A 27,584-nucleotide genomic window follows, 5' to 3' on the forward strand; every position below is an offset into this window, starting at 1 on the left:
CACACACACACACACACACACACCCCTGGTCTAAACACACCTACATGTGCACACACGAGTGATCCACACATATTGATATCTACACTCACATGGTTACCAGTGCCTTACCTGTTGGTCATTGTTTGGAGAATCACCGTCTAGCAGGACCTCGACAATTCAGGACCACTCTATGCCCGCACTGTCTCCTGAATACAGTAGCTGTGAATCACTTTGTGGCTATTGAACGCTTGAAATGTGGCTAGTGAAGCCGAAGATGTGAGTTTTTAATGATCTTTTAATAAGAGGAGTTTAAAGGTACATGGTCATATGTGGCTGTGGGTGGCCGTGCGAGCCAGCATTGCGGTCACAAGGTGGTTGTATTGAAGATGAAAGTGAGTGGGTAAGTCAAGGGTCCACGGCACAGGCCTGGCATGTACCAGAGATCAGGACACTGAGTTATTAGTACCCCCCCTTTAAGTGATCTTCTGTGGCACCTCCCAACGACATTGGAGATTTGTGTAGCTGTTCATGTTTCTATCTATCCTTCTACCAGCCGCCTGCTCCTCCTTTACACAGGCCTTTAGACCATGCTCTGACTGTGGCGTCTAATCCCACAGTTTCTTGATGGTGGCAGGGGAAGGATGTTGGCTCTGGGTGTCCGGGGGGAGGCTGTTTGGGGCAGGAGGTGCCCTATACAAGCAACCAAAATGGCATAGAAGGGGGTTTGGGACTTGAAAGGGTCTCTGCCTGCAGTTTCTCCCCGCCCCCCGCCCCCCAGCCCAGAGCCTTCTGGGAACTTTCCAGGTGTCCAGATTGAATGATTTCATCTTTCATTTGTAAGTAAATCATCAGCTTCTCTCCTTGAGTACTGCTTTTAACAATCTTTTTAACTTTAAAAGAGGCATGCGAGGGCCAGCAACCTGCTGCAGGCATTTGGTGGTGGCTCTGGGGGACACACAGAGGTTCCTGAAGGGCTGGGAATGCAGCCTGTGGGGGCTGCGGGGCAGGGATGCGTGGCCGCAAGGATGAGGGTGTGGGGTGGCCGGGTGAGGAGGCCTGCAGCAGTTGCAGTAGCACCAGCAGCAGGCAGGAGGAGGGAGCCTGGCGACCTACATCTCCTCTTGAATCTGGCTGACTCACCCCTGGACAACAGTTCCCGCTCTCCCGCCTGGATGGAATGCAGCCTTGGCGTCCTGGGAGTGAGCCGCTTCAAGAAAAGGCAGCAGCCTTGAGCCTGGAAAATCCTGGAGGGGCTGAAACTACAGCATGATGGATTTAAGTGGGAGCATGGGAAGGACAGGCTGAGGTGGACTGGAGCAAGGGGAGTTGAGGCAGGAGGGAAGGGATACTTTGCTAATGATAAAAGTCAGGGTGACAGTGTCTGGCCTTGGTAACTGCTGGGTGGGGTGGTTGGGGTAGAGGAAGGGGACTCCCTGAATCCTTCGTTTCAGGCTTCATGCACCTGTGACCTCGTAGACTGTATTGCACAGTCCGTGACCTATTTGTCACCTATTCCACATTGGGGAAGAACAATGACCACACTCTCAAGTCTGGTGTAATCTCTTCTGTTAGGATATAAATGACTTTAAATATTATTTCAAGTTGATGCCTCTCAAATTTGTGCCTCCAGCCCTAAGCTTCGCTCTGTCTTCAGGAATCGTATTAATGCCTCTTCTTAGACATTAAGCAAGCATTTCACTCTCATCATGACCAGGATGGAATTTCTGATCGACAGGGTTCAGGTTCACTTTTATAGGATCGTTATGCATCGTAGTCGACTCCACGGTACTTAACAACAACAATCACCACAACACATTCCTTCTTGATGAGGCACTCGTAGCTAAGTGGCTCGGCATATTCTCGGAGCCTTACTTTCCCCTTGTTTCACATTCAATCAAACAACTAGTCCTGGGACCATTCCCACAAACATCCTCACACATCATCTCTAACCTGGCTGCCCTGCGCCGTGCCTGTTCCCCCAGAGTGCCCCCTCTACGTTCAGCATGGAAGATCTTTGTGAAATGTACACGAAAACATCCGCCTTCCAAAGTCACTCATGATCCTTTGAATCATTCAAAGACCCCTGCTTGACCTGCCAAAAGACATAAGATGCCCCCATCAACCTCTTCCCTTCTTTCTCTCCCCATAACACCCATGATGCTTCGGTTCCGTGTACACACAAAGCTCTATTCCTGCCCCAGGGCCTTTGCATTTGCCTTTGCCTCTGCACAAAGTGCTCTTCTGCTCCACCCTGAGCTCTGTGGGAAGGCCCTCCTTACCTCTACCCTACAGAGCAGCTCCGGCTACTCTGAACCTCATCTGTATGTTTTGATTTTCTGCATAGCACTGCTATCTAATTTTTAATTTTTATTCCTAATTTATCATCTCACTTTCCCCATGAAAATGTAAACCTCGGGAGAACCAGGGGCTTATCTGCCTCGGTCAATGCCGCATCTCCAGCAGCCAGACCCATGCCTGCCGTAGAGGGCATGATCAATAACTATTTGTGAATAGATGAATTATTTAATCCTGAGAATGTTTGTCTGAGCAGACTTTTTGCCTAGGGTAGGAGTGTGAGCTCATGAATGTGTTTCCTGGACTGGCTCTTGTGTACGAATTGCAAGACTAATTAAACTCATACATATTTGTGGAAATGCAAATATAATTTTATTTACCAATGACTGTAATAAAGGTAAATGCTCCTTACTTAAACAAACAATTCACTTTGGGAATAGAGCTGTAAACAGAAGCAATAAATAAACACTCGTTATTGAGTGCTTACTGTACATCCATCCACCAAACCTCGCGAGCGGCTGCTCTGATCATCTGTCACAGGGCAGACACCCGAAGGTTGAGGCTTGCTTGGGAAGACAGACCGGGCCCCAGGTAAGCCTTGTTGTTATCGGTGGCTTTTGCGTGCATGGTGACGCCGTGCACTCTGGACCGAAACACCCCGTGGTACTGCACATCAGAAAAGCCCACTTCTCAGTCCTTCACTGTCCCCAGGCTTTGGGTGTGGATGAGACGGTTGTGGCCACTGGCTGAATTTTGGAAGTCAATTACCAGACTTTTCTTGCTTCCTTACTGAGATTCCCTAGTCTGGAAGCTTCGATGAAGCTTGTTAAGCATCAGAGCAAAATGCAAGTCCCTCCAGACAGATGGCTGGGGACTGCACACGAAGGGCCAAGAATTGAGCCTGGGTCTCCTGCATGGAAGGAGAGGTCTGCCACTGAGCCACCAGTGTCCTCTCAGATGACGGTACTTAAGAGGCAGAAACACACTTCACTGTGCCCATGTCTCTCAGAAACACTGCATGGTATCCTGGCTTTGTTATTTTGCACTTTACGTCGCCAAGGAAGATTAAATATAATCCCTCTGCCGAGCCTCCATTTCCTCGTCTGCAAAATGGAGGTTTTCTGCAAAATTGAAGCTTCCTCTTAGGACAGGCGGGAGTATTAAAAGAAACAGCACAGTGGTGCGCTTAGCGTTGTCCTGAACACATGGTCAATGATGAGCACGTGTTAATGATTCACACCATAGTATTAGTATGATGATTATTACCACCATACAAGCCTAGTCTAGATGGTTCTACATATTCTCATTTAATTGCCACAATAGTCCATGAAGTCAGTGTTGTTATTCCTGATCTGCAGTTGAGAAGCTTAGAGTTCAGCGGATAAAAAGAGCATTAAAAGCCAGGTCTTTGGATTCTAGAATTGGTGCCATTTCCATGGCACCAGAGTCACCTTCTCTTGTTCTTGGTTATAGCTTCATGATAAGGAGAACCGACCAATTTTAACCATAACCAAGTTCCAGTTACAAATCCTTCCAACCTTACATGAACTCTCAGCTTTGCTTCCATCCAACCTCTGAATGTTTTCTGAGCAACTCCTCAAATTACACCATCTCATCCTTATTCCCAGCCTCCCAGTGTCCCTAACCATTGCATCACCTGAATCCAGCATGACCCTTCCCTCACAGGATTAGAGACTGCGAAGCAGAAAGGATTCTTAGAATCAATTCCACTCCCATCCCTGGATGAGCAGATAGAGACCTAACGAAGTCCAATGACGGAGGTTCCCGACCGGAACGCAGGGCTTTGCTCCCCTCTTCAACCTCTCCAGACTGACCCTACCAGCTTCCAAGTGGGCATCTCATGGCCATCAGAGCAGGTAATAGAATCTGAGAGCCACTCAAGTTGGACAGCTGGTGTATTTGGTGAAAAGTTGTGTTTAACTACGCTGAGGGCATCTTTCTTTTAAGCCTTGAATCTGTGAGTCTCACTGGGACGGGGATGTGTCTCCTTCTCCTACCTCTCACACACCCTAGGGAATCAGTTAGCTCAGTCCACACGCCATGAATCTAAGGAAAAACCACTATGACATTTACAGCATGAATATTAAGAACAGCAATGGGCCTTTGGGGATTGCTTCACTGTATCAGGTCACACATGTGGTGCCATATAATTCCTTGCCAGGAGCTCTCACAGTCTAAGTACAGGTTGGACGGGCACCCACAGCACCTAGGATCCTGAGGAGGGACACAGACACTTGAGGGCAGGCCAGGATTAGAGCTAGAAGTTGGTTTCCTGGAGGAGGCTCAGCTCGGCCCTTGTGGAAGCTCAGGCTTTGCCAGAGTAGAAGAGAAGGAGCAGCAGGCCAGGATAGATTCTCAGCAGAGGTGAGACAGATTCCATAGGAAGAGAGGCGTAAGGGCACAGGGAGAAAGGGCCAGAGGCTGTGCCTCCTTTTAACTTTTTTCTTTTTTGTTTGTTATGGGACTGCAATTTATTGCAAGCATACCATGTTCTAGGCACTTTGCCAAATGCTCTACCTAGATTACTGCGTTTCACACTCAGAATAAATGCATTCAAACGGTTTGTATAGTACCGTCTGTTAGACAAGGAAACCGAGTCTTGCCCAGGAGATAAAGTGACTTGCCCAAGGTCGCACAGCTCAGCAGCAGCAGGGGTGCTAGGATCTGACTTCAGCTCAGCCTGCCTCACAGGCCTGTGTTTACCTCTTCATATTACATCTCCCATTGATCGGAGTCATAGAAGTTACCAGAAAATATGAGGTGGAGGCATGACCCACAGAACTGGGAACAGAATAGCGGGAACCATGTAAAAAAGGATTTATGCAATCTTATTATCAGAGCAGTCAGGGCTGTGTGTGTGTTTGCATGTTTCTCTCTCTCTCTCTCTGTGGTGTGTGTTGTGTGTGTTTAGGTGTGAGAGAAGGTCCCACTTTCTAAAAGTGGGAAAAAATAGGTCTGTTATGACTACAGTGAAGAAGAAATATGTTTACAGTGAAAGTAGACGGTCTTAGAGATGTTGAGAGATCATCATCTTGGGGACGAAAGCTGAGCCATTGTGGCCATTAGTGGGGGCCAGGGGGTTTGGGGACACCTTAGAAGTGGGAGGACGCAGCAGCACCCTGACAGCCTGGCTGGAAAATGCACTGATTTGGGGAGCAGGACTGGGCTGGGTTGGGGGCATGTCACAAGGTGGCTGCATGTGTGCTGAGGTCCCTGCGGCTGTTCCTGGCTGGTCATCGTCTGGCCTCCTTCTCAGGAGTGTTCAAGGTCTGGGGAAGAGGCCAGGAGGTTTTCTTTTCCCCAGGGACTCTGATATAAAGGTCCTGAGAGAAGACCACGGTTGGGCCTGCAGAGCCAGGAAGATGAGACAGGCAACTGGGGAGGGCTTTTCAGGCAAAGCGCAGATGAGAACGCTGGATCTGAGGAGAGTGTGATGGCTTAGCACCTTGCGTGGTGGACTCTTCGACAGTGAAGTGTCACTAGGCATGGCCTTAGGTCCCAGGGCTCCTGGGGCAACGCACTGTCCTTCTTTTCATCTACGGTCCCAGTGAGTCTACTCAAGAGTGGGCCGTGGGTGGATGGGGCGCAGGGAGGATCCTGGCTGTGCTTGGATTCATCCTGCAAATGGCACAAAGGTGAGGCAAACCAGAGCCAGCCTGCAGTTAGATGTATGGACCAGCCCTGCAGAGAAGACAGAACCAGGGGAGCAGAAATGCCAACAGCCGGGAGTAGTTCCCTCGGGGCCCCTCACTTTGCCCCTCTGCCCAGTCCTCGCCTCAGGAAGCACTGCTTCCAAGAGCTGCACCCTGGGCTTGCTGGTCAGGTCCGAACACCATCTGCTCCCACCCAGATGGAGTCATGGGGTGGGGCTCTCTGTCTTCCTGAAGCTTCTGCCTCTGTCTGTCTGTCTCTTTCTCTCTCTCTCTCTCTCTCACACACACACACACACACACCCCTGCACTTGCACAGTCTCTGGAGCTTAAGACCACCTTCTGGCAAGTCGAGGAGCCCCTGCCCCCTTCTTGCAGTCTCCCAGGGGAATCTGTGGGCAGAATGTGAGAAAAGTCACAGATGGCCCAGCCGTGCATCCAGGAAGCAGAGAGGTGTCGGGAGGACACCGTCTGACTGAGAGCCCCTCCAACTCGGCTGCCCACAACGGTACGTGTACGGGATTCTCCCCTAAGCCCTGGCCACGCGCCCTCGGCAATGCACCTGCACTTGCAGAGAGCCGAGGGTGGGCCCAAGCCCAGGAGCTGGACGTATCTTTACTGCTGTTGTTCACATGCACTTGTTAAGAGACTCTAGTCATAGATGTACACACAATCTGTCACCGAGAAATTGGCCCACCCAGCCTGCTATAGCTCACACACGCCTGCCTGTGTACACACACCACGTATGAGCACACGCGGCCACACATCTCTACATGCAGCACGTATGAGCATGCACGGCCACACATCTCTACACGCACCATATATGAGCACACGCGGCCCCACATCTCTACACGCAGCACGTATGAGCGTATGAGCACACGCGGCCACACATCTCTACACATAGCACGTATGAGCACATGCGGCCACACATCTCTTTACCAGGCCCCACTAGCTCAGAATGGGGTGTTCTCACGTGGAGGTGGCATGTGTGCATGTGCACCTCTCTCTGTCTCTCTCTCAACACAGTGCTCTTGCGGCAGCTGCTGGAGGTTTTGGGCCCTGGAGTTCTGCTCAGGCTGGGGAGGACCCTTCTCCTGGCATGAAATACTCCTGGTCCCTGATAGGATAGGAAGGGGGTGGTGTCTGATAGTAGACCCTAAGATGAGGGTGAGTGACAGCCTGGTGGAAAAGCAGAACCCTTTTCCCATGCTCACTTCTCCTTCAAGAATAAAAGAAGAGACACACAGCACCCACAATCCTGACATACATACATACACCCGCCACATAACACAGCACAAACATGGTATGCCCACAACGGACAGACTCATCGGACAAAGAGTCAACGTAAAACACCAGGCTCCAGTGAACCCACACACACACACACACACACACCATGCCACTCACAGGCGCACCAGAAACACAGCCCAGGTCATGATCATCTGCAGCCCCCATCAGCCACAGGACACACTGGTGCCCAGGAAGCCCCTCCTCACCCATGCCTCTGCCTGGGTGGCACGACCACAGCGAGAGGGCATAACTGAGTCTGCACCACGTCCAACAGCAGCCTGTCATGCCTGCTGTCTGGCACCCATGGCTCAGATCCACGCACCTCAAAGCAGCCCTGCCCTGTGGACCCAGGAAAGCCTCATTTCCCAAACGGTCTGCTTATGCAGCCTACGGATTGATTTTATTTTAAGAAAATCATAAGTTTTTCATTCCCTGATGAACTCTGCTCCAGATGTGTGTGTGCGCGCACACTTTCTTATTCTAGCTAAATACGTCTGTTCCTTCTAGGCCACGTCTGAGCCCTGTGTGGTCCCATGGATAGGGGGTGCGCCCAGTGGGCTTGGGAGCAGGCTTGGGTGGACATCGGGGCACTGGATATGCAAGGACATCTTTCTTTGCTCTGAGCCACAAAAAGGAGGCTCCTGGCTGCAGCCCGCCCTCCTGCCATCCCTCCCTGGAGTGGATTCTTCCCACTCATAAATCCTACTGCCACTCTCAGGCGGACCTTAACTTAGTAAAACCCACCCATGGCCAATGTAAAGGGCTGAGTGGCCACCAGAAGGCCTAGCCCACATTTCTCCAGGTCTTGACTTTGGTCTTGGTCAGAAGAGCAGGAATTTGGCTGGGATCCCATGGTTTGATGCAGGAGAAGGTTGCAGAGGGAGTGTTCACAGAAAATGCCTTCTGTTTATGTGTTGATTTCTATTGAAGGCCTGGCCTTAGCTTTAGTGGTACCTTTGGGATGTGCAGGTGTGAGGGAGAGAACTTCTGGCCTCTGGCCTCGAGCTTATGGGTAAGCCGAGGACTGGCGCTGTCATCCTCTTTGTAAATGGCTGCCATCAAGTCCACTCTTACCCATGGTGACCCCTGTGCTCCTTCAGGTTTTCAACATTTGATTTTTCAGAAATAGACCTCCAGGCCTTTCTTCCAGGGTGCTTCTGGGCGGACTTGAACCTCCAGTCTCTTGGTTAACAGCTGAGGTTGTTAACTGTTTGAATTACCCAGAAACAGCTCCTTTTCCCAAACAAGTTGCTTTTACCTCTCTGACAAAGCCATGTGGCTACATTATACTTACATTAACTATGGTTAACAGAGTCTTGTTGGTGCTTCAAGCGGTATGTGAGTGTGCGTCTTTGAGTGTATGCATCTATGTTCCATGCACATATCTGTCTCTGTGTGTTTACTCACGTATGTCAAGAACCCTGGTGGCAAAATGTTCAAACCATTTGATTGCTGATTGAAAGGTCAGTGGTTCAAATCCACCAGCTGGGAGAACGATGAGGCGGTCTGCTTTCAGAAAAATCTGTGGCCTTGGAAAACCTATGAAACAGTGCTACTCCGTCCTACAGGGTGGATATTAGAATAGATCTGATGACAGTGGATTTGTGTTTTGTTTTTTTGTGTGTGTGTTCTTTTTTTTGTTGTTTGTTTTTGTAAGGGGTTGGCACGTGCATGTCAGCATGTATGATGTTGTGTCTGTGAATGTGTGTATTTGTATGTTTGTGTGTGTGAGCGTGTGAATATGGGTATCTTTATAGTGTCCATGTCTGAGTGTGGTTTTCCCCCTGCCTGTGAATGTGTGTCTGACTGTGTGTGTCTGACTCTGTGTGTGTGTGTGTGTGTGTGTGTGTGAAGAGCCTCCATCAGTGTGAAAGGGTTGAAGAAAATATTCACTTGTGACAGGGTACAGCTTCGGTTTTCTCCTTTGTCAAATAAAGGCAGTAGAAGAGAGAATCTTTTTCTTTGCTTCCATAACGAGAGTATATCGTAGAGAAAGGAAATGGGCCTGAGAATACGACAGGTTTGGGTCTATACTGTTGGCCTGGTCTCCCTAACATCTACCTCACTTTGGCTTCCTCAACATTCCGAGGGCCACAATAACACCTCTGTCACACGACACCTCTGTCACACTTCTGCCACGAGAATTTGATGTGCTGAAAGATGTGATACCCTGTGTGTGCACACACCCAGTAGGTGCTTGGTGAATAGTCTCCCTTGTCCATTGCTGAGTGGTGGGGTCATCCTGGGTGCCCTGGTTCCCAGAATGAGCCAGACAGTCAGTGCTACTCTGTGGTCTGATGCAGGTGCTGGCACTTCATAAATAACAATGACCCTGGCGGTTTTAACTTTTACATCCATCCTGTCAGCTCATTTGATTTGCACGGTGCCCCTCAGAGTGGGGCTGAACAGGTGCCATGGTAGCAATTTGAGAGAAGAGAAAACAGAGACTCGAAGGAAGGAGGCAAGGTGTCTGGGTCTGCCAGCAAGTCAGAGGTAGGGCGGGGCAAGAACTCAGAAGTCTGCTCCTGGTGCCAAGCATGGTGGGTGCACCAGCCAGGAGCCCTTCAGCAAGCAATGTCCAGCTCGTCTAACACGGAGCAACCAAAGGACCCGGGGGATTCCCATTTCCCTCCATCCTGAACTGTCTGACGCAGAACAGAGGAGCCTGTCTGATCCCCAAACTCTCACAGATCATTTACACAAGAGACACCTGGATTCTGCCTTCTTACGGGAAATGGAGATGCAGCTACCGTGAAGTGTGGCTGGTCCCTCTAAGGGTTCCCCCTAAAAAGCTTGTTCTCCTTCATCACAAACAGTTGACAGTGTTGTAGGCACTCAAAGCCAAGTTCATTAGCCTCAGCACACACCTCAGTTATCACACCCCTCAGTTACAGAATTTGATGCTGAGTAACGCCTGCTGGTTTCTCTGACTTCAAGCTCCTGCAGAGCAGAGCTGAGTATCGGTGGGTTAGTAGTTAATTTTTTATTTTCCATGAGGGATGACCTGGTTCAAGTCTGAGACAACATACTTCAAGCACAGGAACCACCAGACTACCAGTGGAGGATTGCAACCTACTGGTGTGCTGAACGGGTGTCCTTACAGCTTCAAACAGAATAGGAAGAAAGGTCTGGTGTTTGACTTCAGAAAAATCAGACAATAAAACCCTTAAGGATGAGAATAGGTCGATGTGCAACAGATCATGAGACTGGCTCAGGACCTAGCAGGATTTTGCCCCACGGTGCATGAGGTTGCTGTAAGTCAGGGACAAAGTCAATGGCAGTTAACAACAACGGCAACGACAAGGAGCGGAGTCTATGAGCAGAAGGGGTGAAGTTGGCCTCCTGGACCTTGACTCCCAACACGATGTCTTAGAAGAAGAGTTGCATTCAATTTCACGTTCAACTTCAGACAGGTTTGTTGTACAGGGCGGGGAACCACGCTCTTTAAATCGTGGCTGGCCAACAGGCTAACAGGCCAGGCTGTGGAAGCCGCCGGCCGGCCGACACCTGTGCCTCTGTCCCTGTGGCCCAGCTTTGACCCCCGCGCTGCCCTGTAGGAATCCAGGCTGAGCCTGCCCCATCCTAGCAGCATCTGACCAGGTTTTAATTTTCTTTCATGATCTTGTTTCCATTTTGTCTTTACAAAGTAGCCTGTATCAACTGTACCCAGTGGCAATGGGGAGAAAAACGAAGGAATACAAAAGAAAGCACTTGTAAAATTAAAATGCTGTCTGAACAGAAGACATACTGTAATGTAAATACAATATATAATTTAACATCTACGGTGTAGCACATAAGATGCATGGCTTGATTTTAAATGGCTGAAACCCTCCTGCACAGGTGAGACACAACGTGGGACTTAATTTGGTATATTACGTGGTTTGTAGTATGGACTGCAATCCGTAGGGCTTGATAATATCTTATGACACATCACATTCCTAGCGCAGAGAAAAGCAGAATCAAAATCAGTCGACATTAGACTATTTTGGCATTCGAAACACAAGCCCCAGATTTGTGATTTTAACAGCTGAAGCTGGGAGGGAGAAAACTAAAAATACTGATGGGTAAGATGTCTCCATCGGCAGGCGATGTGGCCCACTGGCGGATGGGGGTGGCCCCTCGGGAAGGTGAACACCCCAAGGACAGGTCTGGGGAATGGCAGCAGCTGGTAGGGGTTTGGGGCTGCTCTCGGGAGGAGGTGGAAGAGCCCCACTTGGCAGCGATTGTCCCTACTCTTTAAGGAACCAGATGAAGAGCTATAGAGCTCGTGGTGGCCCTGCGTCTGCTGATTAGCTGGAGATTATATTGATGATGTAATAAAAATTCACTTTGTCTATTAAGTTTCACCAGGACAATCAGGGAGAGATTAGATAAAAATCAGAGGAAATGAAGAATAGAATGGAGAAGGGAAGCCACAAGCCTTGTCCCTTACGTGGTGCACACTGATCCTTTCCCCCTTCTCCCTGCACTGGGACCCCAACCCCAGGTAAAGCAGAGCTAAAAACTTCCTCTGAGCTGGCTTGTGCTCCAGACGCAACGTTGGTTTAAGTTTACCGACCATGTTTAATATTTGATTAAACCTTCAGCACAGCAGTCTCGCTGGGCTGTCAGGTGCTGCAGGGAGTCTGGTGGGGAACCAGCCCCTCAGCTATTGGAGTCCCTTCCGCCTGTCTCCCCATCCTTGGTCGTGGAGGGGGAGTTCTATGTTAAGGGTGCAGTTTTAGGCCACTCAGGTCCAAGCTGCCCCCGAGGCCTCTCTGCCTCATAGTGTCTCCCCCTGGCCTGGCCTGTGCCTGAAATTCCCATGATTAGAGATGTTTCTTTGGGTTAAAGCCTGGGCTTTAAAAGGTCCCTGTTAAAAGGCACGTGTCACCAGAGATAGTAACACATTAATGTCCATTAGCCGCCAGGGGACACATCTGCCTGGTTTGATTTGTCAGATCAGCAAGGGGCAGGACTTTGAAGGGATAGGAAAAAGAGGTCACTTTTGGTGGAGGACTGTTGTCTGGGAAGGCTGGGATAGCCTGAGAGCCCTGGTCAGAGGAGGGAGCGTGGGGGAGGCTGGGTGACAGGGAGGCAGGAGACGGAACAGGGATGGAAGGGCACCATGACGGATTCTTGTACCCCTCCATCTCCACAGAGCTCCCCGAAAGAGCAGACCACAAACCATCTGTCTTCTGAGTTCCAAAGGCCACCTCATATGTTCCCACTCCTCTGCACTGAGATTCTTTTCCAGGGATGAGGAGGCACCCTGCTTGCTCTCCTGCAGAAAGAGGGCAATCGGGGATCCTTGGCCCTCCTCTCTGGGAGCCATTCTTCTTGAGGTCCACTTCCAGCAAGACGAGTGTCACCTCAGGAAACCCTGTCCGCTGGCTTTATCACTGCTGTCTGATAGCCTCCCAGTCACTCCTGAGTTGGAGATGGGACAAGGAAGGGTGGAGGGTTCGGGAACAGAACCCCACAGTGGATTGCGTAGGACGTTCCCCTGAGGGAGCCTGTGGGGACATTGTGCAGGCTCGTCCTGGTGACAGGGAAGGGGCCACCAACTTAAACATTCCATGAGTAATTTCGCAGGCAGAGTGGGCCTCAGCTGGGACAGCCAAAGGACACTGCAGCCCCATAGCAGGCAAGCACAGCCTTTTCAGGTTCTGTGTATAATACCAACTACCCCTGAAGTATCTGCAGCCCCGTCTCCACCCCCACTACAGCCCCATTCTCCCTCAGCCAGGCTGTCAGTGGGCCCGGATTGATGCAAAATTAGAAATTCCTTTGTCCACCAGTCTGAGAATGAGTCTTCACTGCAGCGGAACTAAAACAACAGCACAGAACACAAAAAAACAAAGCTCCCAAACCTGTCAGTGTCCAGACTCCTGGCCAGGCCCAGGTCTGTCCTGTTTCCATCTGCCAACATGGACGGGGTCGGCCGTCTCTTCCTGCAGACCTGTGCCAAACCCACCTGGACAGAAAGCCTGTGCCCTTCCTTTTGATTACTCCTCTTTCGTAGATTCTCACCTAGGACATCTGCACCAAACACTTTTTCATTTGTGGGTTCACCACCCAACAATATAACAAGAGTTGTGGAGGTGAGGGTAGGTCCCCTGCATTCCAAGGAGAAGGCTTGACTCAGGTTACATAGCTTGAACCTGAGTCTTTACCTCGCTGCGAGAGGCCTGAACCTCTCCATTAGACTTGGAGACTCCTCATTGAACCCCAAGTCCCATTAGATTGGAACACTCTCCAATCTAACCTTGGGGCTCTATTGCTATGTGGGGGAACAGAAACAGAAAAGAAGGATTGGGGGACAGCCTGAGGTCACCTGTGGTGGTGTGGCTGTCTCCTGTACTTACTCCAGTGGGTCCCTCCTTTTCTGCAAGCTTTCAGGCCCCATGCTCCAGTCTGTGGCCTCTGCTGTGACCTAACCCTTCTAATCACTATTTCAGCTGAGCCCAGGCCACAACACCTCGAGTTAACACTTTTCTGAGAAACTTAGGGGGAAAGAAATAAAGGTTGGAAAGAAGCACCACTGTATCACTGTATCAGGCAGGCCTGAGCCTGACTCCTGCACTCTGCTCTGCCTCAGCGGAACCTCCGGCAGGAAGTGGTCCTTTATGTGGGGTATGTGGCTGCTTGGCCGTCCCAAGAGCTGTCCCTTGCTCTAAGGTCTGATCTGCCACTGTGGCCTGGTCTCACCTCCACCTAAAGAAGGACTTTTCCTGCATCAAGATGCCAAGCCTCTGGGGGCTCATCCGTCAATCTGCTGCTCTTCTCTCCTTCCTGGGACCCCCATGCAACAGCTCAGCCAGACCTCACCCTTTATTCCTCACTTCCAGAGAACAGACTGCCAGACGTGGCCAATAGAATTACGACAGGACGGTCATATCCTAAACACAATCACTGACTTAGGAGAAAGTCACGGGCAAGAAAAGTAAAGAGGAAGGTGTTATTATTATTTTTTTACAGAGAGATTTACACAAGAAACAGAACTTCTAAAAGAAAATTAAGATTATATATAAGCGAACGGAAGCTCCCTGCTCTGACCTAGTGCACACTGCAAGGTCTCACTGACCCTGGGGATGGCCACCACCTGATTCCTCGCAGCCTGATAAATGATCAACACAGCCCACAGGTGTGGGGAGTGCGGATGTGCTTTCCTTGAGCTTCACATGACCGTTCCGTTGCAGAAGTTGAGGGGATGGAATGATTTGGAGATGGGCTCAAGTCAAACCTCAACTCTGGAAAAGACTATGGGATGTCACCAAGCTTTCACCAGCTCGATTTTTGCTCACAGAGACCCTGTGTATGCGGAGTGGAAGGCGTAAAGTTTCCCAGGCCATCATCTTTCAGAAGTAGACAGCCAGGCTTTTCTCCCAAGACTTTGATGGGTGACCAAATCACCTTTTCACTAGTTGTTGTGTGCTGTGGAGTCGGGACTGACTCATAGCTAACCCTCCAGTGGGTTTTCAGAGGCAGTAAATCGCACAGGAGGAGACTGCCAATCCTTCTCCTGAAGAACAGACGGTAGATTTGAAGTGAGTGCCTCTGGAATTGTAGTACAGCTTCTTCCCACTAGTGTGCCAAAGTGGTCATGTGCTTAAGTGTGCCATTCAACCTGTTTTCCTTGACATAGAGAAAATCACTGCTTGGTTTCTGATTCATAGTACCCTAAAAGGTAAAACAGAACTGTCCCATGTCACCCTCAGGAAACCAGTGCTGTTAACTCGAAGGATCCTACCTCTCTGACTGTTCAAATCCACCATCATCTCCACAGGATGGGCATTCTCCTCTCATGTGAGTGCAACCTATACCTTTGGAAACCCACCAGAAGGTCACCTAGGAGCTGTTTCCAACTCGCAGGCAGTAAGAGAGAGGAAAGTTTTCCAAAGCTGTAAAACCTTACAGCTTCCACCAATCTTTCTGTCACAGAGCTACTGGTGGGTTTGAACTGCCAACCTTTTGGCTAGCAGCCTAGTGTTTAACTACTATGCTACCAGGACTCCTCTCCTCCACATGAGTAATAATAAAATCAAAATCACAATAAACTCTAGACTACAATTATTAGTTTTTTAAAGGTAACAAAATTCCTACATCTGCAGAAACGAGGGCTCGTTCCCTCTTAACTTTGTGATTCTACCTTCTTGCTTCCTTGCTTTCGCCCCCCCTGTTCCAGGGGTCCCAAGTGTGTGGCCCAGACCAGCCTAGTAAGAAGGGAACTGTCCAGGGTCCTGAATCGCCCCGCGCCAGGCTCCCGGGAGTTCCCACTGTTAGAACAGCAAGCAGAGTGGCCTGAGCTTGCTTCCGGAAGGAGTAGGGTGCTGAAGGGGTTTTGTCTGCCAGCCATGGGGGTGACGACCCTTCGAGCTGCAGACAGAGCCGCAAATTGTGTCTGAGGGGCCAGGCCGAGCGGCGCTTGCGGTAAGTTCCCCCTCTCGCCGTCAGAGGGCAGGCGGCCTCCGGATGAGAGAGTAGACCCTTCCCCCACATCCGCAGTTTGGGGGCTCTTCCCCAAGAAAGAGAAAGAATCTTAGGAGTGGTCTAGCTTCCAGCCTCTCTGTTGCTCTCCCTCGAGCTACTTAAACCTGGGTCTGTGGCTGAGGAGGGCACAGGGCACTTGCGACTTCTGGCGCTAGGATCCAGCCTTCCCGGGCATCTTCTGTGGCTGAGGCTGGCCCTTGTTGGGAGAAAGTGTGCAGATCTGGGCATGGTCCTGATGGCACTGGGTGAGGGTTGGGAGGGGCGCAGCTGGGACTTAGCTGGGAAGGCCGGACCCGGTGCAGTGGGGAGGGAGCCGCCCAGATCTAACTGCTCTAGACCCCTATGCGGGCTGTGAGTCTGTGAGTAAGCCCAGGATACCACAGGCTCCAGGGCAAACCAAGTGGGTGGAAAGGTGGGGGAGGGCAGAGGGCAGGGAAAGATTAGATGCTGACTACCTGCTGATATCCAAGATCTCTGTCCATGAGACACAGCATCCCCTCTCTTTCAGGGCCCTGTTGCCTTGCTTGACTTTACAATCAAGATCTTGGTAGCAGCCCCTATTCCACTAAAGTGTATGTGTGCAGGGAGGTAGGGGCTGGCCTCCAAGCCGAACTTCCTCCAACTTTGCTGCTTTAAGGACAGGTTCCAGGAAGGGGTTGGGCAGAAGGACCACAAACCAGATCCGATCTTGGTGGTCACTAGGGATCCTTCTCTGTCTGTCCTCTTCCAGTTCCCTCTCCCAGGCCCTCAGACACTGGGGCTGCCCTTTCCACTCCTGACTCAGAGAATCTTTCTAGGTGTTACTCACCAATGCCAGGAAGTGTTAGAAGCATGTACAGCCGGGTCTCTAGTGAGAAAGGCAGGGAGGGGAGTCAGGATCTCAGGTTGAGTGGAATTCCAAGACCCAGGAAAATCGGTCTTCTCTTTCCTTCTCACTTACTGTGATGGGTGGCGAATCGCAGTGAGCGGTAGCTTTCTAAAGGCTAACAGTGCAGCCTGGAACATCCCCTGTCCCATCAACACTGCTGCTGGGGCAAGGTCCTGAGTCCAAAAACTTTGCTGGCCACCCAAAGCTCAACCACAGTGATGGATATCAAGGGGAACTTTCTTGGGATTTTCAAGGAGCAGAGCCCACAATGGCATTTCCCAGGACCAGGATCCCATCACTTAAAATGGCCTATTGCTTGGGGTTCCTCTTATCCCCTCTGAATTCGACTTGTTCACTCATTGGGTACAAGGATACTCTCTGTGCCTCATCTGGTGAGACTGAGCCAAACCAAGTATTGATTTGACAGAAAGAGATGGATATGGTGGATGGGTATTTGTTAAGGGGTTCTATTTCTTTCTTTTCCTGTTCAGAGAACACCTCTACCGTGCCCCATCCTGCTAAAAAACCAGAGTCCAGATGATGGGAGAGTGTTCGCATGGTCTCCCAGGGACACCTGCATTCCCCCTGGTCTTCTTCCAGGAGTTCAAGACCATGAACCCTCTGGGAGGAAGGTTCCCCCTCTCCCACCACGGCAAGCACTCCCAACATTTTTGCCTCTCTGTGTATTCTTAGAACCAGTCAATATGATTAATTTTACATGGGCATAATTTCCTGCTCTTGCTACGTAGTCCTTCTCCCAGCCTCACCCATCAGCAGCGACATGATACAGTTTCTGGTTATATTGGTCAACCAAGATATTGATATTATTAATAATGGATATCTCTATGCTGACCTTTGTCCACACAACTGAATCACTCTGAGCTGGCTGTCACATTCCTTTAAGAAGTATTGATAAGCCCGTTACTGGAAGGGAATGTACAACCTTAGGTATGGGCTTTTCTCTCACCTATGGAAAAATCTACCCTTGTTTGATGAAATGGTGTGTGTGCACTGATGTGTGCAAGAGAATGTCTGTGTCCATGTGCTTGCGTGCCGAGTGGCTGCGTGGACCTTCTCGAGTCTATGCAAGTACATATATGCATCAATGTGCGCATGAGTGTGTGTGTCAGTCTTAAACACCGGCCCTTTTAGAGCTGATCAAATAGTCAATTAGAGCATTATAGGGAGGTAGCAGAATCAGAGAGTTCCTACAAATACACTGTGATGTAGTGTTTGATCTTTGGATGCCTCTTGTCTCCCAGGACTTATGCGAGGAGGCTTGGCTTTATAAGGATATTATTAGGTTGATGCCTCGCTTTCTCAATTTACCTGCAAGCCAGGAGACTGCATTAACTGCGAGTGGTCTGGTCAGGACTAGCCACTAGGAGATACACTGAAAGTCGTACTGCAGGCCTCACTTGGGGACACACTGCTCCCAGCCTCAGTCTGTTCATCTGTGCAGTGGTGGCGAGCAGTCCAGTTCTGCCTTCCCAAGCAGCAGCCTTCATGATGCCATGGTGAAGCTCTTGGCTGCTGTCTATAAAGTTGGTAGTTTGAACCCACCAGTGGCTCCATGAGAGGAAAGAGCTGGTGATCTAATATCATAAAGATTGCAACCTAGGAATTCCTATGGGGCAGTTCTACACAATCAAACAGGGTTGCTGTGACGTGGAATTAACACAACAGCAAACTTTCTAAGGCCAGAGAGGGCACACTGACTCATCTTAGCCTCTTAGCCTTATGTACCAAAACTCCCAGCCACACAGATGCTCCATGAACCTCAAGGTGGCCTTGTTTATTTCAACAGATAGTGAAGCAGAGCCTGCTGCCTGTTAGGAGGGAATGGGTTTGAGCTGTTCCATTGAAGAATGTGTATTGCATGTGTCCACACACACACACACACACACACACACACGCAAAGGCACACAGACCTTACATACTCTGGTGGCTGCCATAATTTCTATCAGCATGAACAGTGGTGTCAGGGCTAGACATATGATATTGCCTCCCTTAACCTGGTCTGCAGTAATCTGTCCTGTTAGGGCACAGTCACATTCATTTGTCGGGGATGCCCCCTCACCCACCCCTGCAAAGGGAAGCTGACTAGCTAGAGAGATCTTTTGGATCCTCAGACATAGTGTATGAATAAACCAGACATGGATTAATTAGGTGTGACTGCATCATTAAATTAGAATAATGAACAAACAGCCACGTATGGCATTCAAACCTGCCTAGAACGACTTCAAGGGTTGCTTTCAAGTAAGTCACCTGTCAGTTTCTAGGTTTGGGAAGCCCCAAGGAGAGAGAGGTTTCTCTCCTTAATGAGAAGTGGGGTTTCCAGGCACTACCTTCCCCAGGTGAGTCCCATTCTTCAGTGGACGCCCAGATGCCACAACCAAATCCAAACAATGGCTTGGTTCGATACAGCATCGTCTATGCACGCTTCAGCTGCGAGCATTTCTCAGAGTGAAATACTACAGTAGCACGGGTGCTCAAGAGACAGGAGGGAGAAGTTAAGAGGTGTGGGCAGCGGATGTGAAATGTATTGATCTTACAATATTTATGTGGAGGTGCGCATAGTTGCTTGTGCATACACATATACACACACTCACACCTTTTGCATTTTCTGAAACTCTTTTTCCTCCTCTGCCAGCACTCCTCCTTTCAGTCGGATAGATCTAAAGGCGAACCAAGTCTCAGGTGTGTAATTTTAGGAACAGCTGCAGCACAGTAGCCCCCTGCCCTGAATGGACACCACCTTGTCTCCCCCCACCCCCGCCCTCCCGCTGACCTAGGATGGAACACTGGTGCAGCAAGAATCATCTGTCTTTTAACAAAGGGGAGGAAGTGACTCTCTAAGAGGAAGGAAAATGGGAAGCTTGCCTACCTCAGGGGTGAGCTGCGGCATAGCCTAATGCATCAGGGGCTTTGTTAGTAAGATCTGTTAAGTATCTTGAAACCTTTGATCTGTAGCTGCTCTTAACAATGGTGATAATTAATTAAAGCAGAGTGTATTGCAATAAAGTAACATCATGGTCAGTTTATGCGCCGTCTAGAGCTGGCCTTTGGAAGTCAATTAAATTCTTGTTGGAGGCCAGTTCATTATCAATTTTTCCCCCTTGAGCTTTGATCAATATTTTTGGCTGTTCTGTCCTCATGGAACTGGGGCTACATCTATGTCTGTGAGGACACCCATTTATTTACATCTTGCAGATGGGCCACAGAGGATTTGTTCCTGAGCTGAGCTGAGGCTCTCCGTTTGAGAGCCGCAGTCAGCCCATGCTTGAGGGACACGAAGAGGACCAGAGAAGCAGACTAGGGGAAGGGGGGGGTGTCTCTTGCAAATGTAGATCCCTAAAACACCCCCTTCTACTCGTGGCATGACTCAAGTTTGGAAAATTACTTCTGGGCTTCTGTGTCAGTGATGTTTCTCGTGGGCAGGGCTGGCATTCTGGCATTATACTCACCTGAGGTGGCTTCACACTCACCAAAGGAACTGGTGGGGGGAGAGATGGAGGAAGCTTGAGGACAAGCACATCAAATTCTCCTGAAGCTTCTTCACCCCTAACATTGTCCTTCTGCCTTGGTCCCTTTAACTGTACCCATCTGGTCCCAAGTAGAACATCTATCACCCTCTTTAAGCTCTGAGCGGGTATCATAAATGTCAAGAAGAAGGAAAAGAGGAAGAGTAAGGATCATGGTAAATGGGATACAGTTAATTTGGGGAACCACTTCTCCTATACTTGGGGGAGACTGGATGTGGAGAGTCTACGTCTTTAGGGTCTTCAGTGAAAGGACAAAAGTGATCCTCTTGTCATACAGAGCTCAAGAGGGCACTGGGTCCCTTGCCATAGCCTGCTTGGATTAGGGAAAATGTACTGATCGGAAAGCCTGCCTTTACTGAACACACAGAGTCAGTCAGTCTCTCTCTCTCTCTCTCTCTCTCTCTCTCTCTCTCTCTCTCTGTCCCCTACAGGAAAACCTGGGATGACAAGACACAGCTGGTGGGTTTAGAATGTAGTAGAGAGAATTGTCTTTGCAGTGCCAGACTGGTCACTAAGGTCCCAGCTAGACAAGTAATTTCTAAAATGAATCAATGGCGCAGTAGAAGTGGCCAAACCCTGCAAAGGTAATGGGTGGAGATGATGGAGTGATGGTGAGTCCTTCCTCAACCACAGGCCTGTGGAGGTGAGGATATAGGACAGTTAATCCAGAGCACACCTCCAGATTGGAAAGTGCATTATTAAATTAAATACACAAGTTCCAAGATGGAGTATGTATATAATCAGGAGGATAGTGCCATTCTTTCCAGATTCCTTCCTTCTCCCCATCATCCTGTCCCAGATTCTGCATACAGCTTTGCAAGATGAAGCCTCCCCTAGCATCACTTCCATGCTACTTGCATTTCTCATCTCTTTCCTGCCCACACACAGACACAGAAGTTCACACACATGTTCACGTCTACACCTACGAAGGCTGCAATTTCTTCCACCTCCAGTACTCTGGGATCCACAGACACATAGAGGTTTTCATGCCCTCTTAACTATGCTCTTTACGTGCCATGTGGGATTTCCCTTCCACATTCAGGAGCTTCTGCAGCTTTCGACACTTTCACCCAGTGTTCCATCTAGAATTTTGACCCAGCACATATTTTCTTAGACCTCATTCTCAGTTGCATCCCTCTCTCCACTTTAGCATGTCTTCTCAAGTCCTCCTCAGTTGAGATCCCTCTCCTGTGTCAGTTTGAAAACTGACCGTCTTCTGGTGACACAGAGGTGTGAATTGGGTAATATTCCCCCCAAGTCCATCTGTGGCAAGTGAGACAAGTTATTTTTTCCTTCCAACCAACATGGCACAGTATCTTGGACACCTTCCTAGGCAACACTCAGAAGTCCCTGTCTATGTATCTAATCCATAACAATGAAGATGCTGATAACGATGATGATGGTCACATTCAAGTTGCTGAAGTGTGGCATTATCACCGGGCATCATGAATGGGGCCCTGGAAATCAGTTCTATGAAAGCACTTGAAGAACTTTACAATGAGTCTGGGTGGGAGGCAGATTCACGGTACACATTTTGTAATGGTTTTCCTTTGGATTGTTTTCAAGCCATGGCTTTATTGGGGGGGAAAAAGCATTTCTTTTCTTTCTTTTCAAAAATCTTGTTTTGTATTTGAGAAGCCACAAACACTCAGCCAACTGAAGCAGGCGAGGACGAGAATGAGCGTGTGCCAGGGGGACTCTTGCCGTCCAATCGAGAATTCCCATTAAAGCTAAAGGGGCGGGGGGCGGGGAGTGTTATTTCCCTGTTGAACTGCAGTGAGATCTAGGCCAGCCCTGAGTCCCACATGTGTGGCATGTGCTTAGTCATGCTTGCACACGGATGCAGAGCCATGCTCAAGTGCGTGTTGATTTATCTGTGTGTTGATTCTGAGGAAGTCTGTTTAAAGGAGACATGAAATCATCCATAAGCAGCATATAACCACCAATCTCTTAGAAAAACCAACCATTTTCCACTATTCCTTTGCTTTTAGATAGAATACTTATCAACACCTAGTCTCTAGAAGGTTTGGGGGTTTTCGTTGCTGTGAACTTATTTTAGTCTAATTTTGTAATAATCCTCTGGCTCCTTTTCTTTGATGAGACTTTTTTTAAAAGAATATTTTTCCCCCCTCTTGCTTTCTTATTCTATGGTTTTCCCATTTCTGCAATCTCCTTCTCACAAGGCGAATCCTTCTTCTAGCATTGGTAGGTGTATCCAGTCACTCTTTCCCTGGACAGAACTGAGTTTTATTTTTCCGAGTAATCATTTTAAAAGTTCATCTTAATTAGCTGATGCCCGAAGTGATATTCCGGTTTCACTGTTTCTTAGAAGCACTTGAAAATGGAAATCAGATAGAGCTTTACCAGCTTCAATTCACCTATCCAAAGAGAGAGAGAGAGAGGAAAAAAAAAAAAAACCAACCACAAAACAAACCCAACAAAAAAACAAAACCAATGAACCATTTTGACTGAAGTCAAAGAGTGGAAACTGGATGTTCTGAGAATTGCTGTATCTTAAATGCAAATGTAAGACATGACTTTATGAAGATGGCTGTAAACCACCAAAATACAGCCACAATTTTTTAACCTAGTTGCACCACAAATCAAGGAGCTACAGGCATTACCTTCTCATGTACTGTCCAAATGCAAGGTTGTGTATCTGGTGGTGAGAATATTTGGAAATGATACACTCTCTGGGGCTAAATTCACAAAAGGTTTCCTTTCTCTGCTCTTGTACTCTTTCTGAATGTTGGGTGACAGCATGAGAGTCCCGGCAGTTGTAGCCAGTGCATAGGAAGCCCCCAGGCTGCCGGTTGGTTGAGTAGATCTTTCTCCGTGTAGTGTGGGAAATCTCAGTGCAGAGCGGCTACCCAGGCACAGATCTGTTCTGACTGGATAACAAGAGAGAATGTGATGTGTACTTGGCTGTTTAGATTAAAATGCATCTCAGGCTCTAGGAATGAGCACACATCAGTAGTAAAGGCTCTTTATACCTTTGGGGACAGCTCTATGTTTGGATTACATTAATTCATAAATATTATACTAAATATCACTTAAATTGGACTTAAATGACTTAAAAGATAATGCATTATAATATGGCTATCCAGAGAGCACTAGTATTTATGTCTCCTAGTAACTCAGACTTTGCTGCCTCCTATCCTGCTAGATAGACCAAAGTTATGAATGAATTGCTGGCTTGTTCATGTGTGATCCACTAACTGTGTATGTGTTAGCTGGTCTGAGCACGCATGTGTGCACATGTCTCCATGACCACTGGCACTGTCTGTTCTCCAAGAAGTGAAAAGAGAAATAAACAAGAGTCTGAAGAAGTGAAGACCCAGACTAGTGGATAACCTGTTCTCTTCCCCAAGGGAGAAAAAAGTCGACAAGAAGGGGCAAAATTGGCTCTTAGCTCACTTCTGCTGTTACCCTATGAGTTTGTCTCTCTCTGTTTTAATCAATAGTACAAAGCCTTTCTCTTGGGAGCCTGGAAAAGTGATCTTTTCCAAAGTGCTTCTAATTGAGGGGAGTCAAAAAGGCTCTGAGTTAGCCAGGAGAGTTTGCTTTAACGGGGGTTTTCGTTGTATGTCTCTTAAAATTTTAATTTGGGCCTATTTTCTTCTTTTTTCTCCCTGCCTAACACCCAGACCCACCCTAAAATTGCTTTCCAGTCTCCAGGGAGTGGATTTACCTTTACAGTAATTAGCCCAGTCCACAGCTGCTATTTGCTATCTCCCCAGCCCACCAGCCTTTTTCTGATATGACTGGGTTTGCTCCACAACACCCACCCACTCCCTCCTCCACAGACTCCCAATTTGACTGGAGTAATTGCCTTTTAAGGTTCACTCTACGCATGGCAGGTATTCCATTAACCCTTAGAACTACTTCCTATTTTCGTTACCTGCAATGGCAGACGGCCAACAAATGAAAACTCACCTGGAATACCATACATTTAATTTCCCTTTCTTTAGTCTTCTTTTTTTCAATAGCATATCTATTCCATTTTCACTGGAAGCTAGTCTTATCACAGTACAATTTTATCTCAAATGTACCCCAAGTGTATCTATTTATTAGAAGTTGGAAATTCGAGAAAAGGAGAGCAAGAGTCACAAATATGCCTTGAGATCAGGCTTAACAAAGGCATGCTTTTCTCTCTAGTCTCATGTTGCCAATTTAGAAATAGGAAAAACCTAGAAGCCAAATGCAACCCTCATTCCTCAAGCTTCATCATGCCTTTTGGCTTAACAGTAATTAATCACCAATGGCAAGCGAGTGATTTTTTAGGGTGGCCAGAGGCTATTTTATTAGGATTAGCTAATAAATCAGGCAGCATCACTGGAGGAGTTTAAACTCTTCTTGGACTGAATAAACCAGACCTCGGAAACAGTCTCATTTGTTCAGCTCTCCAGGAGCTTCCAGGCACTGTTAGAGACATTGTGGCCCAACCTTGCTCTAGAAAAATCAGAGGAATGGAAAGGCAGGAAGTTTCACAGGGGAGGTATATGCTTGGGCTCCGAAAGGTGAGTTGCGGCAATGAGACATCCAGCATGCAGGAGTCAACGGGCCTGCCTGCTACTGACTGAGCCAGTTTAGGGGAAGAATCATTTAGAAAATGAAGGTTTGCTTTCCTGGGAATTTTAGCCAGGGGTGTGTGTGTGTGTGTGTGTGTGTGTGTGTGTGTGTCTGTGTGAACGCCATAACATTCTCTACTTTTCGGAAGCAAATTATAATTTACTTCTTTGCTGTAATACGAGAGTACAAATGACACCAGAAGCAAAGTGATGATATCAGCAAGGGATTGTGAAAAGAAACCAAGGTATGTTGTTGAAGTTTATCTTTATTTGAAATAAAGAAACAAGTGTTATAATCTAGATACTATGAAAAATCTAGTTCTTCAAAACTGTGTTTTGCCTCTAGTGAGTTTTGATTTTTTTTTTTTTACTTTATAATCTTAAATCACTGTAAAAACTGATCTCTAAGAGAGGCAAAAGATTCCCCTTCCTATGCTTTTTAATTTCATTGAAAGGGCTATATTAAAATGATAAAGGCTTGATTCAAACCTTGATTAGCTTCTGGAGAGCTTGACTAGAAAGGAAAAAAAAAAAGCTATAATGATATGGTTGACTTGTGGCAGGGGAATAAGAGGAAGAAAAGAAATAATATTTTGAAGACTGCTTCCACATTTTCCTCTCCAATATCTCTTCTGGACAGACAGACATTTTGGATAAAGGTTTGCCTCTCTCTCCATTACAGCCCCCCACCCTCCCCTAACCCCACCAAACCTAGTATATTTCCATTCGGTTATGTTTTTGTGCTACTCAACATGCCATTCACTTTAAGATTTACTCCTCAGCAAGCAAGCTGGAAGATGATAAAGCCAAGAAAAACTGCTCTCTGGGACTCCAACTATAAAGAGTTTGGATCTCTGTTCAGTATTTGGACGGAGGGAGGGCCAGAGTAGGGGGGTGGTTGTGATAGTGAAAACCGCTGCTGTTTAGAGAGCCTGCCAGCTCCGTGCTCATCACCTAATGTGCTGGAGGATCAGCTCTGTTCAGAGCCCATTTGTGACCAAGGATGAGGCTGCTGTCTGTGTGTATGTGTGTGTGTGTGTGTGTGTGTGTGTGTGTGAGATACACACACACACACACATACACACACAGAGAGAGAGAGAGAGAGAGAGAGAGAGAGAGAGAGAGAGCGCTTCATCTTTAAAACCACTAGCTCTAACAGCATCTTCGGTGGCTCTCCACGCTACTGTATTAAAAACCGGAACGTCCATACGCATTCCCTACAACTTCCTTAGTCCAGTGCTCCCTCTCAGCCTGACATCAATCTCTCTCAGAAAGCATTTAACTTGCCCACATAGCTCCAGCACCGATTAATCCCCACTGCACATCCTACACGTTACTGTTAGGAGCAGAGCACTGGGCTAATTTCGTCACCCACCAGCCACCCACACACGTTCTACAACCGAACACGTTTGGGGTTCTGTCTTAAAGATAATAAAACAAGGCGAAAACAGGCAGCCTGCAGACAATTCCCCTGATCACTTCCTAAAAAGTTGCTGGGTTTTAATTCCTTGATTATTCTGTGTCCCCCCCTTCCCCAAGCACTCACTATCAATGATTGCTTCAAGGGAGAGAAAGACTGTACTATAAAGCTCTCTGCATGGTGAGTTTGGGATAAATTAGGGTATACCCTTTAAAACGCATATCTTGGACACACGGATTATTTGCCAAAGCCCCGGCTTTCTGAGAAGTGGACCACCAGGCTTCCCCCGAGCCCCATTCCACCCAGGGGTTGGCTGGTTCCTTGAAAATTCCTGCTTTCTTCAAACAGTCCTTCCAATCCTACCCCCGCACCCCCATCAGAGGACTGAGACACATCGCTCGACAGGGAGAGTTTACTGCTAAATTGATAGCGAAATAAAAATATCCTTTTGAATTTGTTACCCCCTCTTCCTTTTAGACTGCTGTGCTCCCTCTACTCTGGCCCAGAGCAGAGGAGGAAGAGACCATCGCCTCTGAGTATTTTCAGCACCACGGCGATGGACAGCACCCTCGGTGCCCGGCCCGCGGCGCGCCAGCCAGTCCGCTCAGCGTCCCGGGCTCCGCCGGTGCACTGGTTCCCATCCCAATGTTTCAAGTCGCTGTCCCCACAAAACCCATTCCCAGTTTCCTCTCGATCCTCTTTCTCGCTCTCTTTCATCTTGTGCGCCCACCGTTTCGCCCCACTGCACTATTAGCTCTTCGCCCCCAAAACACAGCATTGCCCCAGCGAGCAGCTCCCCACGCACCCCAGCCCTGGGCTCCGCTGCCCGCGCGCCTCCTTCCTCGGCGCCCGCCCGAGGCTCCCTCTTGCGCTGCCTCCCGCTCGTTCGTCGCCTGCCCGCTCCTTCTCCTCGGCAAAGTTGGGTGGAAAAGGTGCACTCACCTTTGTGCATGCCTGTGAACCTGTCCTTCAGGACCGTGAGCTCGTAGATCTTGCCGAACTCCTCGAAGAGGGGCTTGAGGTCCTTCTCATCCAGGTTGCGGGGGATCTGCCCAATGAACAGCTTGATGGCATCGTGGTCCTTCATGGGAATGGTCGACGGGTTCCCCGGGCTGTGGCTTAATCCGTTCATGTGCCCGGCGCTGCCCGGGCTGCCGCCGAGCCCGTTGGTACTGAGGCTTGCGTTGTCAGCCTGTCCGTTTGCTAACGTGGCCATCTTTATATACATAGAGAAAATCTTCTTTCCTTTTATTCTTTCTCGCTCGCACTCTCTCGCTCCTCTCCCTCGCTCGCTCCCTCGCGCTCACACACGCACACGCATCCACACACTCGGGCTCTCTCTCCCTCGGTTTCTCTCCACCTCGCTCTCCTCTCGCTCGCTCGCTCTCTTTCTCCTCTCTTCTCTCGCTCGCTCGCTCGCGCTCGCGCTCTCTCTCCTCGCCACCCCCCTCACCCTCTCCTCTCTCCCTCTCTCTC

The 27,584-nt window shown here is 48.7% G+C and overlaps 1 protein-coding gene across 13 annotated transcripts in view; it reads right to left on the bottom strand.

The window, feature by feature from the left end:
* CELF4 (CUGBP, Elav-like family member 4) overlaps positions 1-27,494 on the bottom strand; it is a 356,428-nt gene extending 328,934 nt beyond the window's left edge. For 7 of the 13 annotated variants that reach the window (XM_006889204.1, XM_006889203.1, XM_006889200.1 and 4 more), the window contains exon 1: positions 27,051-27,336. In XM_006889204.1, the coding sequence (XP_006889266.1) occupies positions 27,051-27,336 (286 nt within the window). Of the gene's footprint in view, positions 1-27,050 lie in introns of all 13 variants that reach the window. The other 6 variants (XM_006889207.1, XM_006889206.1, XM_006889201.1 and 3 more) reach the window with 4 other exon arrangements.
* Between the last annotated feature and the right edge of the window lie 90 nt (positions 27,495-27,584).

Source organism: Elephantulus edwardii, unplaced genomic scaffold (genome assembly GCF_000299155.1).
Source record: "Elephantulus edwardii isolate Elephantulus edwardi_28Jun2011 unplaced genomic scaffold, EleEdw1.0 scaffold00076, whole genome shotgun sequence".
Lineage (NCBI taxonomy): Eukaryota > Metazoa > Chordata > Mammalia > Macroscelidea > Macroscelididae > Elephantulus > Elephantulus edwardii.